Source organism: Theileria orientalis, chromosome 1 (assembly GCF_000740895.1).
Source record: "Theileria orientalis strain Shintoku DNA, chromosome 1, complete genome".
Lineage (NCBI taxonomy): Eukaryota > Apicomplexa > Aconoidasida > Piroplasmida > Theileriidae > Theileria > Theileria orientalis.
The window spans coordinates 2,476,126-2,490,078 of record NC_025260.1 but is presented as its reverse complement, the minus strand read 5'-3'; the positions used below and the strand labels follow the sequence as shown (position 1 = coordinate 2,490,078).

Below are 13,953 nucleotides of genomic sequence, written 5' to 3'. Positions count from 1 at the left end.
ACCTTGTTTATTGATTTGTATGTTTATTAAAACAAGTGGTTTATTTTTAAAATAATTGATCATGTTTGTAAAATATATTTAATTTAACCGATTCTAAAGAATAACGATAAGTTTTTGTATTTTTTAAACCCTCTGTACAGAATAACCTTTTTTTTAAAAAATTCAGAATTCAATCATCTAATATTTGTTCATTTTTTTAAATGTGTAAATTTAAAACCATATAAATACTGTTATAATGATAAAATGAGTAACTTTGATAAGTTAAATCGTTTAAAATCGTTCAATGAACGTAATGGATTTGTATCTAATGCAGATAAACTTATTTCTTGTTCAATAAAGAGGCAATTGTACGGGACTGACCATAGTTATGATGGGTATACACAAATTTCAGGCACAGATGTAGATGTTGACCAAGAAAATGAGGAATTGGGTTTAAAAAATGACTCCCCTTATTCCGGACATGGACAAACAGGCACATCCTCGTATGATTCAGATGAGGATTCGGATTCCTACGATGATGAAACAACCTCTTATTCTGATGATTCAGAGGAACAGAACAAGTCGCCAGATTCAGTGGAATCTAAAAGTCCACAAACAGTTAAATCGCAAAACCCAGGTGACCTGAACAGTAACAATGGAGGGGTGTATAAGGATGAGGATCATGATGAATATTCAAAGGGAAGTAGTAACAATGATCTGAAACCCAAAGATGGAATTAAATTTGGCAATGATAACGAATACCTGAAAAACGTGTTTTCAAACCTGGAAAACCAGCTAAGTAAGGTCAGACTAGGATACCAAGCAAGTTTGAGCAATCGCTCCCTGGAGTCGTCGATATTGAAACAAGATTTGAGGCGTTCTCAATCGATGAGTACTTTAAAATCTGGGAGTAGTATTGATAATACAGCAGGTAACAAGTCTGTACAAATGAATCCATCCACAAACTCTAACTTACCTAGGACTGATTCAAATAGATATACCAGGTCAAGTAGCTTTTCAAATCTATCAATTTCCAACACAAACCGCCAAAACAATTTTGATTTGAATAAGTGGTTTGATGAATTACCTGCTGGACTAAGGAACTTCGTCGAAATAGAGTCGTCTAACAACTCAGCTGATAGAAACAATTCTTTCCGTAGCACAAATTCTAACAAGAACGAGCTGATGAAACAGAACACCATGTATGAGAATAGTGCAGATGACAAAAGTAATCCAGTTAGAGAAGTAAAGTTTGCAAAAAACTTACCAGCTTCAAATGTCACTAACACACAGGACCAGACTAAAAATACAGAAGAATCATCAAAGAATGAAACTGAATCCTCAAATAATCAGCATGGACCAGTTTCTGATGAAAAAAAGCCAAATGAAGGTACTGGAGGATATTTTGAAAAGTTAACCAAGGATTACATTAATCCAATCAAAAAAATGTTTTCCGAAGATTTAAAAAATGATATCAAGGATGAAATAAAGTATTTTAAGGATGACCTGACCTATTTGAAGGAAGGAATAGTGGATTTGTATAACAAGTCACCCAAGATGCTACAGAACTTGATGAATGAGGAGTCGGAAAGTGAATTGAGTGCAAACGCAAAAATAGAAAAGAAGCTGCTGGTGAACCCTAACTCATATTATTTACAGTCCACAAGAAATACGAATAGTATTGTATCCAATTACCTGTCGGATGACGCCAAGGATGGAGTGAAAACGGGAAGTTCCACGAAGGCAGCGGACGGGCAGGGCAGTAAACCCAAAGGGAGCTGTAAAGTGTTCAATATCTACGACACATATGAGTGCTTTGACATATCGGATCAGACGAAGTTGACACACGTGTCAGCTTTTGACATAAAACACGCAAACCAGAACTACTCCCTGGCACGCGATGACAGTGACGATGACGAGGGCAAGGTGGTAACAAGCATCAGTGACTACAACATTGAGTTTTTATCCAACCTGTCTAAGGTCAATGAAAAGTGTAACATGCTAAACAGTCACAAGATAAGCTGTAACCTGGTTAAACCGTGGTTCACGAACCCGATCAACGAAAAAATACAAATAAACAGCAACAGGTCCAAGCTTTCGAGGTCGAGCAAGGTGAAAACTGAGGAGAAGCACCTGGTTACTGACGATAACATGAAGTACGTGGTAAAAAAAACGGAAGGTAGCGTAAAATACATCATAGATGAAGGCTCGGAGCCCAACGTCCAGGATAACAAAAAGGTGCCGATTAACATATACGATATGGAGAACTACTATGAGGGTGTGAATTATGAATATCAAAACGACGAGGGGAAGACGTTTTACGATCCAATTTCACATTTCGAAAGCGTGAAGGATAGCAAGAAAAAAACGCTGGATAACACCGAGTGGGCCATGTTTGGGCGGCCGCTGGTGAAGAAAACGAAGGAAACAGTGCTAAAGTGATTAAATTTATGTGTTTTACCTACATACTTAGATATGAAACGTTTTGGGGTATGTGTCCCAAAGTTTCGAAATAGATTAAAAACAGCCGTGGCAACTCACCATCGAAAACATGTAGCATGTGAAATTATTTATTAGTTTAAATAAGTTCTTTTTATTCACAAATTATATGTTTATTCCCGTTGCGTTAAAATTAAATGGGTTGGGCAGATTGAAGTGTGCCATATTATTATGCATAACATCCCGTTGGTGTTCACAAATAGTTTTTTAATGGTTTATTTATTCTAGTTTTAAACCTTTTCCATAGTTTAAACGCTGGGATATCGGTTTATTGATTAACTTGTCAGTGGTAATTTCTAGGGAATCTTTTCGATTAATCGCTTATTTTCCCCAAATTTCTTGGCGAATCACTGTTAATAGGTGAAATTTAAAATAATACATCTTGAAGTCCTTAGTTGTTACCTATTTCAACTCTGTAACAACCTGTTTTACTATTTTCATTGGTATGTTCTTACACCTTTTGTTTCTATTTTATCTACTCCTCTCCGTTGGTGCCGCCAGCCTCCCTCTATTTATTATTCACCTTTTTTTAGATGGGTTTGGATCTTTTATATTGGAATATTGACTCGATGAACGTTTTGCATAAAACTAGAAATTCGAGGAAGGTACGTTTTAACAGTTATAACGCTCTCTTCAGGACCCTCGAAATTCTAGTCCTAGCTTCAACGGACTAGACGACGATCCCAGACCTCCGGCTATTCAGCTTGACCTCTCCGACGCCGAGGAACTGCTTTCTTCCAATCTTCAGTACTTGGAGATTTCCTCCTCCAAGAAATCAAAGAACATTTTGCCCAAACGATCCCTAGCCATGACTTCTTCGGACTCGCTTCCCAACGACTCGAACAAGTACTCCAATGAATCTTACTACCCCTGCAACTCTTCATTGTGGAACAGCATGATTAACAACTTGAACTATGAGAAGAGCGGCTGGGTTGAGACTAATTGGGATTTCAACGATTGGAACGCCCTGGGCTCCGATTTGACGACCAACAGCGGTACTATTAACAGCTTAAATGAAGAGAAGAACTCTGACATTTTTCAGAATAACTCCAACAATTCCAGCAACACCAGTTCCAACGAATACTCTAACTTGAACAGTTCTTCTGAGACCTCCAAAGGGACTAATTTGAATTCTGGTAATCAATCATTTTCTGTTTCTAAATCGCTTTCCTCCGAGGGCACTAAGAACGACAGTACTGCCGAGACCACTCCTGAGACCATGATCAACAGCTCCGTTCAAACCATCAACTTAACAAATTTAAAGGGTTGCCACTTTCCTTCCCTCTTGAAGTCCATAAAAAACGTTACCAGCTTCTTGAATAATCATCCGCCTTTATCTGACGTTAAAGAGGAGGAGGTTGTGAACTCTTCATGTTCCAATGACAAGCCAGGTAAACCTAGGAAGGATTCCAAGGATTCTATCTCTGAACAGGACTTAGATTTCACTAACATAACTCAGAGTAACGGTCCTCCGGTCACAGTCAAGGTCTTCACTTCTTGGAACGGCGACGGTGTGAACACTGCTTCCGTAAAAAAGTCTGAAAAGGTCCAGCTCGTTGCGCGTTCTGGCAATTGGATTTACGTCAGGGTTCTTTCTAACCTGAATCGATGCGGCTGGATACCGGAGTTCACCCTCGTTGAATCCGAGATGCTTTCCAGGAAGATGCTCTCAAATTAACGTTTAATTTTTGTTTTTGTGCAGCTATGTAATTAATTATTCGTTACTTACCCCTTTCGACGATATCTTTTTACATACTTGCTTCCATATTCATATTTATATTGCTCTTTTTTATTTTCGATAATTGCTTGACTAATATTGGCCTATTTGTTTCTGTAATGGTGTGTTTATCAATTGTGACTTACCAGATAAGGTTGATCACCAACAATTCGATTAACATAATTTATAAAAATGTATTTTTATTAGTTTGTTATAGATTGTGTATCTATTGATTAATATATTGACTGTTAATATTTATATTGTACATTGGTGCCATCGTTGTGCCCTGACTAGGATTCCATGATTTTATCTTTCAATGGAGTCCATTAAAACCAGTTTAAAAAACATAAATTTATCTGTAAATAATTTAGAGTTAACCAGGAATTCCGATCCTTTTCCTGTGTTGCCTTTGGTGCATACTGATACGTTCTTTATTAAAGATCATAACGGTTTGTCACACTTTCCTTTAAATAACACGTTCAGACGATGATGTCGAATACACACTTGTTGTAATTAAGTTTTCTGATTCTTGGCAGATCTTTTTGACCTACTCTGACAACGTTGCGGCATGGGTTTGTTGTTACAGCTCATATGCTCTTTTTAGCTTTGCTCTTCTGCTGATCTTTCCCATTCGGACATCTACACTGTCCGTGTTCTACTTGGAGATAGGTAAAACATCTTACTCATGTGTATCCAACCACTCTTAACTGTTATGATTATTCTTTTCAGGACTAAGGAGCACCTAAAGATGTACTCCAGGAACGGGATTAAAATTCTCTACGACTGTTTAAAGGAGTCTAATAAACTAAACAAGTATTCTCCCACTGGTATCTCATCCATTTTCCCATTTATTTATAGATGAGCTCATCTTATTGATGGCCTTAGATATCAAGGTAAGCATTTATTCAGCTCAATATCTGACACGTATACTAATTTTACAATTTAGGACGACAGCAGTAAAACATTCCATCAAATAATGGAAAGATTAAAATCCACTTTTAAAATGCTAGTTTAATTTATTTTTCCTCGATTGTTACAATTTACTTTTGTGTCCACGGAACTTAATCGTTATTGTTATTGATGATACACACCTTTCCTTTGGCGCTGTCTATACATTTTAGTAATTAGTAAAACTTACTTGTAGCTTCGAATCGTCAATCAAGTCCATGTTTTCTAATTATAAATCATATCTGTGTGTATTTGCATCATGTATAAGTGTGTTAACAGGGGTTTCACGGCTCGTTTTTAACTAAAAAATGCACACACTTACCGAAATCATTCGAAGTTGCTTCGAAACTCCAGGTGTCGTCAACCGAATGTATTGTATCCGTCGAAATTTCAACGTCGAACAACCTTTTCAGTTCCTGTTCAAGTGCCTCCTTATTTGATGAACTCGGGGACTCGGTATCTAAAGTTTTTATACTTTCGCTCCTGTCTGCGTGCAGTGGCTTTTTACGTTTACTTGACTTTGAATGTTTCGGCTTGTTCGCTAAAAGTGATGGCGAGTCTGTGAAGTAATAATTTGACAAAAATGTGAGTATATCCTGGAGTAGATAAAGCGCCTTTCGAACACAGGAGCCAGATGCACATATCCTGATTCCCTCACGGTTAAGTTGTTGGTTTTGACCATTGGTTGTGCTGTTTGTGTCTATGGAATCTCCGTTTCGGTGTTTGTCACTAATATGTACATATATATTGTTTTTGGTCCTCAAATCATCTATATTTAGGTTATAGCTATGACCTTTGAAAGATTCCTGACTCAAAATTGAAGATTCCATGAGAATGTGTGACCTCACTAACTTAACACACCTCCGGTAGTAAACACACAGGGGAACGTCGCTCTTGATGTATATATAGTTAAAAAATAACATATTATTTATGATCTCGCGCTTGGTAGACCCAAACTGCGAGTTCGTGTATGGGTCAATCTTGCGATTTTTATCAAAACGAATCCAATCAACCATCCTATCTAAAGCACATACGCCGACCAATGTGCCAGTGTCTGCTGATAGATACTCTAATTTACTGATTTATTGAGTTTGTATTTGTGTGGTAAGCTGAATAACATGTATTGTGTATATTAATATTTAATGGAGCATCAAACTTTACGATGTGGGTAAACGAATTCAACCACGTTTGTTAAATCATCCAAATTTCACCTCTAGAATCTAGTGGACTTGCCCTTTGTAACTTTGCCAAGTTACGCGATTCCTTTCTTCTCCTTACGTACGTAAGGTTCCTTGCTCAGCATCGTTGGAGAATTTTGTTCCTTCTAGTCGTCACTCCTGTGCGCAGTGATTAGTCTTCGTCTCCATTACATCTTCGTTGATTGCGTATGCCATATATTTTACAGTGATGTGTGTAATCTCGTGTGTGTAATAAAACCGTTTTCGGCTTGTCGGTCGGTGATGACCGCTTATGGTGGATGGTTTTATCCTTATGAGTATACATTCTATGTTACAAGGTCACGGTGAAAATTTGGGTGTTTTATATCGTACAGGTCTCCGGTTGTGTCTTCGCGTTGATTTTTTGAACTCACCTGGATCGATTACTTTTAATACTTTACATTTTCTTCTTCGTCTCTTCGATCCTGGGAATTAACATCTTTGGCATGTATAAATTTTTTGCTTGTTGTAGTATGTATGCATTTGGGGTGTACATGGATTTGCTATATAATGTTTTTGGTTATTCTTCAGCATTTGGGCTAGGGGACTTTCTTCAAGTTTGTGGTTCAGAATATATGTTTTGGGGGCGTATCTTGAATCGTTTTGAGATATTCAAGTTAAATACAAATTTAAACTTTTGTTGTGGTGTGATAACTCAGTGGTTGAATTTTCGTGGGTGCCGGTTGATAAGCGATCGATTGTTGTGGTGTGATAACTCAGTGGTTGACTCTTCCAGTGCAACGGTTGCTAGTGTTGACGAATCTTAGGTTGTGGTAGCTACTAAGATTGGTTGTGGAGCTGTGGGCTGACAGCTGACGACGTGCTTGACTGTTGTGGTGTGATAACTCAGTGGTTGAATTTTAGTGGGTGCCGGTTGATAAGCGATCGATTGTTGTGGTGTGATAACTCAGTGGTTGACTCTTCCAGTGTAAAGGTTGCTAGTGTTGACGAATCTTAGGCTGTGGTAGCTACTAAGATTGGTTGTGGAGCTGTGGGCTGACAGCTGACGACGTGCTTGACTGTTGTGGTGTGATAACTCAGTGGTTGAATTTTAGTGGGTGCCGGTTGATAAGCGATCGATTGTTGTGGTGTGATAACTCAGTGGTTGACTCTTCCAGTGTAAAGGTTGCTAGTGTTGACGAATCTTAGGCTGTGGTAGCTACTAAGATTGGTTGTGGAGCTGTGGGCTGACAGCTGACGACGTGCTTGACTGTTGTAATGTGATAACTCAGTGGTTGAATTTTCGTGGGTGCCGGTTGATAAGCGATCGATTGTTGTGGTGTGATAACTCAGTGGTTGACTCTTCCAGTGTAAAGGTTGCTAGTGTTGACGAATCTTAGGCTGTGGTAGCTACTAAGACTGGGTTATTAGCTTTGCCGATCTCAACTTTAGACATTTATCGAATCACCCCTTTGTAAATATCGTCAATGGCCACTTCTCTGGAGTATTTTTGGTTTCTCAGTGCTCCATCCAACCATCCCCAAATAATCTCGTTTGGATACAAAAATAATAACACTGATGGTTTTTCCTCCGGTTGTTCCTCTTCTGATTCCTCAAGTTGTTGCTCTTCTGATTCCTCCGGTTGTTCCTTCGATTCTTCCTCTGGAAATTGCCTCAGTAATTCCTCATATTGTTCCTCTGTTAATTCCTCCGATTGTTCATCCACTGATCTCTCATATCGTTCCTCCGACTCATTGTTGCCATCATTGCAGTGATCCTCTGGTATTAGATATGGTGTTTCGCCCTTATAATGCATGTACGATGTTAACTGCGTAATCTGGTATGAGCAAAAATTGTATTCAGAAAACACGTTTGCCATAATCTCATTGACAATGTTCAGTTGCATTGTCAGGCTATCCGAACTAAGATTGTTATTAAAAATCATAAGGTTAATGTAGTCTGACAGTGACGATATGTTGTGCATCGCTGTCATCACTGTGGTCCAATCAAGAATCAATCCCAAGAGCACCTTCCTCGAGACTTTTAACATTGAGCCGTCCTGGTCCTCGCCTAACTTGATATTTGCTGAGGCCGGTATCAACACGTTTATTGCCTCTGTTATGACACCCAGATGCCAGTCGAGTTTGAATACTTTATTTTTCAAATGTTCCAGCATCTTCAGGGCATAGTCAACATTGAAAGCCTCCTGCGGCTTGCGATCGTATTCTCCGGTCATCATCAGGTAGTTATACATCTTTAACAAACTTAATCCTGAGGTGAATCCTAGATCATGATTTACCAAGCGCAGGTTTTCTGTATATATATAATTAATTGTGTCTGGGGCTCCATCATTTTCTTGCTCCTCGGTTTCCTCGGTTTCCACGGTTTCCTCTGGTTCCTCCTCCGCATTTCCTTCCACCTCTCCTGGTTCTTCTCTTCCTGTTTCAGATGTTGACGGCGTCTGTTGTCTGCTACTCTTAAAGTCTGGGCTTTGACCTTCGTCTGAAACTGGTGTTCTTTCTGATTCCTCGCTGCTTTCCTCCTCGGTCCTCAGTCCTACCATTCTCGCCTGATCTGAGGCCGATGTACTTGGCGTTACCTCTACAGCCATTCTGTCTTCTACTCCCGTCTTCACACCTCCATGGGGACCTATGAGATCTGAAACTTCCTCAGGTACTGGCTCCTGGTCACTTATATCTGAGGGCATTTTGATCTCTATTGGAGACTCTGAAGGAACCACTTCAGACGTCTCTCCTGCCTGTTCGAACACAAATGAATCCATGATCAATTCACCAGATCCATTTTGTCCAGATATTGGCGCACCTTGGCCTCCATTGTTTTTCTTTCCCTTTTTCTTATTCTTCGCCTTTGATTTCTTCCCAACTCTTCCGTTACTCTGGTACTTATTTCTATAATTTCCTTGTGCTCCTCTCCTCTGGCTATCACACTGTCTTTGTTCTGTTTGGTTGGAAGACGCAATAAAATCATTTATCGTACGATCAAAATCGTCATCAGCATCGTTCTTCTTACCCTTCTTAATCTTCTTAACTCCAGGACTAACAACCACTGACTCCTCATTCTGAATTACTCCAGAACCAACAACCACTGACTCCTCATTCTGAATTGCTCCAGAACCAACAACCACTGACTCCTCATTCTGAATTACTCCAGAACCAACAACCACTGACTCCTCATTCTGAATTACTCCAGAACCAACAACCACTGACTCCTCATTCTGAATTGCTCCAGAACCAACAACCACTGACTCCTCATTCTGAATTACTCCAGAACCAACAACCACTGACTCCTCATTCTGAATTACTCCAGAACCAACAACCACTGACTCCTCATTCTGAATTACTCCAGAACCAACAACCACTGACTCCTCATTCTGAATTACTCCAGAACCAACAACCACTGACTCCTCATTCTGAATTACTCCAGAACCAACAGCATTGTTTTCTTCTACCCTTGTGGTCCTATCTGCTGAATTGGGGCAGATTGACGTCAGGTACGTCTGTCTGTAGTGATCAATCCTAATCGATAGAATCCACTCTATAACAGCTCCAGTGTCCATTGAGTCGGAGTCCAACTTCGCCAACAGTGTGATAAAGTCATCGTTGTAGAAATTAATTATCTTAATAGCCCTTGATGTGTTGTTGTAGTCTGCCATGAGCCTGATCACTATATCCAAATTATCTAGCTCCCTTCTAAACAAACTGATTCTCAAATGCTTGTTTTTGATTTTCGTTATGTCATAAATCAGTCTGTATATTATGAAATTGTGGGAAGAGACTAGAGAGATAAGGTGGTCTATGCGATTTGACATGCGGAACAGCATTGGCATTATTTTGGATAGCTCTCTGTTGTTGCCTATCTCAGTGATCATCCCGGTTCTGTGTTGGAATTCTGCAACCTCACGAATGTGTTCTTGATAGTTGCTTTTCATGAAATACAGGTACCTTGTGATCAACTGGATCCTCAGGTTTATGTTGGAGAACAGAATCTGCAGCTCTCCATCTAAACGTTCCTCTTTGATCTCGGATTTAACCGGTGGCATCTCCTGTGAGTAAAAGATTTCTAGGTAGTTTTCCAACTCCCTGTATCTGTAAAAGGTAAAGATTTTGTTGCACTCACAGTTGATTTTGAACAAGATGGGAATGTTGTTATCCATAACTACGTTGTTGTTATGGATGTTGAAATCTAAGGGGTTGGCAAAAATGGATAGAGGGGCGTTAGAATAGCAAATGTCGTTAAATGCTTTCTGTGCGTCTGAAACTGCCTTGTGTAAACATTTTGCGACTGCTATTGTTGATCTGGACTTGCCAGTAGACAATATGTGGACATATTTTTTTATGTCGTCATCAGATCTCTTCAACTCCTCGAATAAAGTATAAGAGTCTGGTATGACGCGAGCATTGTTTATTGTTGTTCTTCTCTCCGGAGTAGGCCTAGCTTCTCTCACCACCACGGTTGATATGGGTTCCCTGTGACGATTCTCCGAGTTCGGGTGCTGTTCTCTCGGATTCTGATAATGCCTCGCAGAGTTTTCTGGCCTTGGTCTGCAAGAAGAACTCTGACTATCAATGGAACCCCTGAGAGGGGTCCTTGATGTTGATATCACCCTTATGTTTCCTTCTGAACCCCTATTGTTTACATGTCCCCTGTTAACTGCCGAACGAACAATGGTATTGTAACTAACGCGTGTGCCTGTAGTTAGCCTGTTATTGTCCCCAGAATTTGTGTATGTAATCATTTGTATTTAATTTATCTGTAATAACCAAATGTGAATCTACGATTATGATACAGAGAATCTGTTCCAGTATATTTTAGAATTTCCGGTAATGTTTATTAAAAGTAGGTGTCTACTTATATAACCAATGAACCGAAAATAACAGTTGTAGCTCGATGTGTATTGAATTGTATAAATAAAAAACAAGTTCTTTTTATACAAATACGAAATATGTCACAATTTGCGATTTTAACACGTGGGATGTGTATAAATAGCAAACCATAAAAAAAAAGCTTTGCAATGTACTAAAATAACTTTTGGAAGCTTAAAACAAAAAATCATACAACACTTTTTGTTTAAAAAAATACAACGCAGCAAAATATATACTGATATTTTTATATGAGGCCACACTTATCGTATCGACCCCCAAGTAAGTGGGAAACCGCCCGCAAAAAAAATGCCAAATTCACCTTGAAAACGCCCTTAAAAGTTTATAAAAATAAAATAAACGTTCTTACGAGGTGACATATATTATTTTAATATGTGGGTTATGCTGTTTGTGTCTATGGAATCTCCGTTTCGGTGTTTGTCACTAATATGTACATATATATCGTTTTTGGTCCTCAAATCATCTATATTTAGGTTATAGCTATGACCTTTGAAAGATTCCTGACTCAAAATTGAAGATTCCATGAGAATGTGTGACCTCACTAACTTAACACACCTCCGGTAGTAAACACACAGGGGAACGTCGCTCTTGATGTATATATAGTTAAAAAATAACATATTATTTATGATCTCGCGCTTGGTAGACCCAAACTGCGAGTTCGTGTATGGGTCAATCTTGCGATTTTTATCAAAACGAATCCAATCAACCATCCTATCTAAAGCACATACGCGGACCAATGTACTAAATAAACATATATTTTAACAAGTATGCACTAACTAAACACGTATACATGTGCTAAATACATTCACGACAAAAGATATTACACATAACATGAATTTAACATGATATTTTCTAAATGTCTATGATGGTTACACCATATTTTGATTATTTCCACTTTGATTCTTTCGGCTCTTTTGATCAGAATTTCGTTTTGAACTTTTTTCTCGATAAAAAATGGTCCCATTACGACTCGTTTTATCGGTTCTCACATACTGCCTTTTGCCGTTTATTTGCGCATCACCAAATATAAATTATCGTTATTTATTTGATAAGGATGGTTATTACACATCTAATACTTATTATGACAAATTGTGCTCAAAAGAGGTCAGAAATTCATTGATATGTATGGTTTTGAAAATTAGCCCTCTCAACTATTTTATTTCTGCGGCAAAGTCATATCTTATTAATCTAATTGAATTGCCGCAATCTGAATGCCTTTATATGGATTATCATAATAGATCTATTATGACCAAGTTATCTCCACACGTGTATGTAGTGTACCCTTTTATGAACGATTCTATCACTTTTTATAATCTTCCAAAAGTTGCAAAAGATCAAATTCAATTTTTCGATAATATCAGCTTAATTCAGATGAAAGATAACGACGATAGCTTCGAGTCTTGTATAATAATCGTTGGCGAAGTGTGTAGGTTCAATGTTAATTTTTCATCAAATTTATCCTTGTTAATTAAGGGTTCCAAACTCAATATATTGCCAATTTCTACTGCAAACGAGCCTTTCATCTCCAAAATAAATTACCCGGTAAATCAATCGATGGGCTTTCGTTTTCCGTCTTCGAAGGAGTTTAATGATCATATAAGTGCCGTGATCATCAATCAAGTCATTTTTCACCTATCTTATAATTATTTACACTTACCTTCTTAGTCAACAGAACCCTATTTATTAACCTATTTATTAATCTTTTTTAGTTTCTTAGTTACAAAAATGATATGCTGAAGAAGCTCGACAGTAGCCTTTTGTTTCGTGAATGTGTTCTCATGAACGAGCTTGATATTCTTTTTTATAACATTAATCAATTTCCCCTTCAAATTTACAACGAGTTGATTTTATTTATGATTTCATAATATTTTCCCACCTATTTATCTCATTTATACTATTGTTTAGCATTAAAAAATTCAAGACTTTTATCATGGATGGGTTCTATCACATAACATACGTCATGTACACCAAACTCCAGGGTATTTGTTTACATGCCTATACTCGCATAGATACTTATAGTTTTTTTTTATTTATGACCATTTAAGACTGACAAATTCCTACTCAAACACTCAAATATTAATTTTTTTACACATTACAGTCGAGTTAATTATTTATAGAAATTTGGAAATCAATTCAAAACAGTAATATGGATACCATTCACGCTTTTATTCAAAAATTCGTCACTGCTTATGGTCAATATGAACTTGACCTTTACTCTGGTTTAAAATTTATTATGGACCATCTCGTTTACAGTGAGATTCTTAAAGTTTCCAGTTTATACTTTAACAGCTCTTCTACGCAGTTGGAGAATTTTTCAAAAAGTTTGACGAGGCTTGAGTCTTCCAAATTACTATCCGACTCTAATGAACACATAAAGAAGTTATCGGTGATTTTAGATAGGCAATGTCAAGCTCCTTCTAAATTTGGCCCTGTTTCTACCACTTCCTTTTTCAAAAAGGCTGAAAGTGCCTATGTTCTACTGTAATTTGCTCCAACACACGTACTTGCTTATTTGGAGAGTCGGTGCTACGCTCATTCTATTTAGCCGTGAACTTTCACTCGTATGTATTGGTAATTCACATATGATACACATACATAATATATATGTATACATATATATTAAATAACTACTTATATTTGTGCGTACACACATATTTTATGTGTTTACATATATGTGTGTATATTTGGACTATATGCACCTATATTTACATGGCTAGGTATTCATGGTGTGTATAAATGCGTATTTACGTTC

At 37.9% G+C, this 13,953-nt stretch overlaps 8 protein-coding genes across 8 annotated transcripts; 5 read left to right on the top strand and 3 right to left on the bottom strand.

Moving 5' to 3' along the window:
* Positions 1 to 243: 243 nt before the first annotated feature.
* On the top strand, positions 244 to 2,421 carry TOT_010001354 (conserved hypothetical protein; the record flags this gene model as incomplete). The annotated part of the gene is made up of 4 exons (XM_009691614.1): positions 244 to 917; positions 993 to 1,224; positions 1,306 to 1,657; positions 1,700 to 2,421. 4 exons carry the CDS (start codon positions 244 to 246, stop codon positions 2,419 to 2,421), a joined length of 1,980 nt encoding a protein of 659 aa, XP_009689909.1.
* A 590-nt stretch (positions 2,422 to 3,011) lies between these two features.
* TOT_010001061 (uncharacterized protein) lies at positions 3,012 to 4,156 on the top strand (the record flags this gene model as incomplete). The annotated part of the gene is made up of 2 exons (XM_009691613.1): positions 3,012 to 3,083; positions 3,116 to 4,156. 2 exons carry the CDS (start codon positions 3,012 to 3,014, stop codon positions 4,154 to 4,156), a joined length of 1,113 nt encoding a protein of 370 aa, XP_009689908.1.
* Positions 4,157 to 4,511: 355 nt separating this feature from the next.
* Positions 4,512 to 5,210, top strand: TOT_010001060 (conserved hypothetical protein; the record flags this gene model as incomplete). Its single annotated transcript, XM_009691612.1, has 6 exons — positions 4,512 to 4,644; positions 4,679 to 4,767; positions 4,800 to 4,864; positions 4,925 to 5,022; positions 5,054 to 5,088; positions 5,142 to 5,210. 6 exons carry the CDS (start codon positions 4,512 to 4,514, stop codon positions 5,208 to 5,210), a joined length of 489 nt encoding a protein of 162 aa, XP_009689907.1.
* A 46-nt stretch (positions 5,211 to 5,256) lies between these two features.
* TOT_010001059 (conserved hypothetical protein) lies at positions 5,257 to 6,159 on the bottom strand (the record flags this gene model as incomplete). Its single annotated transcript, XM_009691611.1, has 2 exons — positions 5,257 to 5,303; positions 5,466 to 6,159. 2 exons carry the CDS (start codon positions 6,157 to 6,159, stop codon positions 5,257 to 5,259), a joined length of 741 nt encoding a protein of 246 aa, XP_009689906.1.
* A 695-nt stretch (positions 6,160 to 6,854) lies between these two features.
* TOT_010001058 (hypothetical protein) lies at positions 6,855 to 7,318 on the top strand (the record flags this gene model as incomplete). Its single annotated transcript, XM_009691610.1, has 2 exons — positions 6,855 to 7,110; positions 7,146 to 7,318. The coding sequence occupies 2 exons, from the start codon at positions 6,855 to 6,857 to the stop codon at positions 7,316 to 7,318; spliced, it is 429 nt and encodes a 142-aa protein (XP_009689905.1).
* A 140-nt stretch (positions 7,319 to 7,458) lies between these two features.
* On the bottom strand, positions 7,459 to 11,056 carry TOT_010001057 (predicted protein; the record flags this gene model as incomplete). The annotated part of the gene is made up of 2 exons (XM_009691609.1): positions 7,459 to 7,680; positions 7,769 to 11,056. The coding sequence occupies 2 exons, from the start codon at positions 11,054 to 11,056 to the stop codon at positions 7,459 to 7,461; spliced, it is 3,510 nt and encodes a 1,169-aa protein (XP_009689904.1).
* A 507-nt stretch (positions 11,057 to 11,563) lies between these two features.
* TOT_010001056 (hypothetical protein) lies at positions 11,564 to 11,911 on the bottom strand (the record flags this gene model as incomplete). The annotated part of the gene is made up of 1 exon (XM_009691608.1): positions 11,564 to 11,911. The coding sequence occupies one exon, from the start codon at positions 11,909 to 11,911 to the stop codon at positions 11,564 to 11,566; it is 348 nt and encodes a 115-aa protein (XP_009689903.1).
* Positions 11,912 to 12,155: 244 nt separating this feature from the next.
* Positions 12,156 to 13,686, top strand: TOT_010001055 (conserved hypothetical protein; the record flags this gene model as incomplete). Its single annotated transcript, XM_009691607.1, has 4 exons — positions 12,156 to 12,821; positions 12,911 to 13,041; positions 13,107 to 13,180; positions 13,319 to 13,686. 4 exons carry the CDS (start codon positions 12,156 to 12,158, stop codon positions 13,684 to 13,686), a joined length of 1,239 nt encoding a protein of 412 aa, XP_009689902.1.
* Between the last annotated feature and the right edge of the window lie 267 nt (positions 13,687 to 13,953).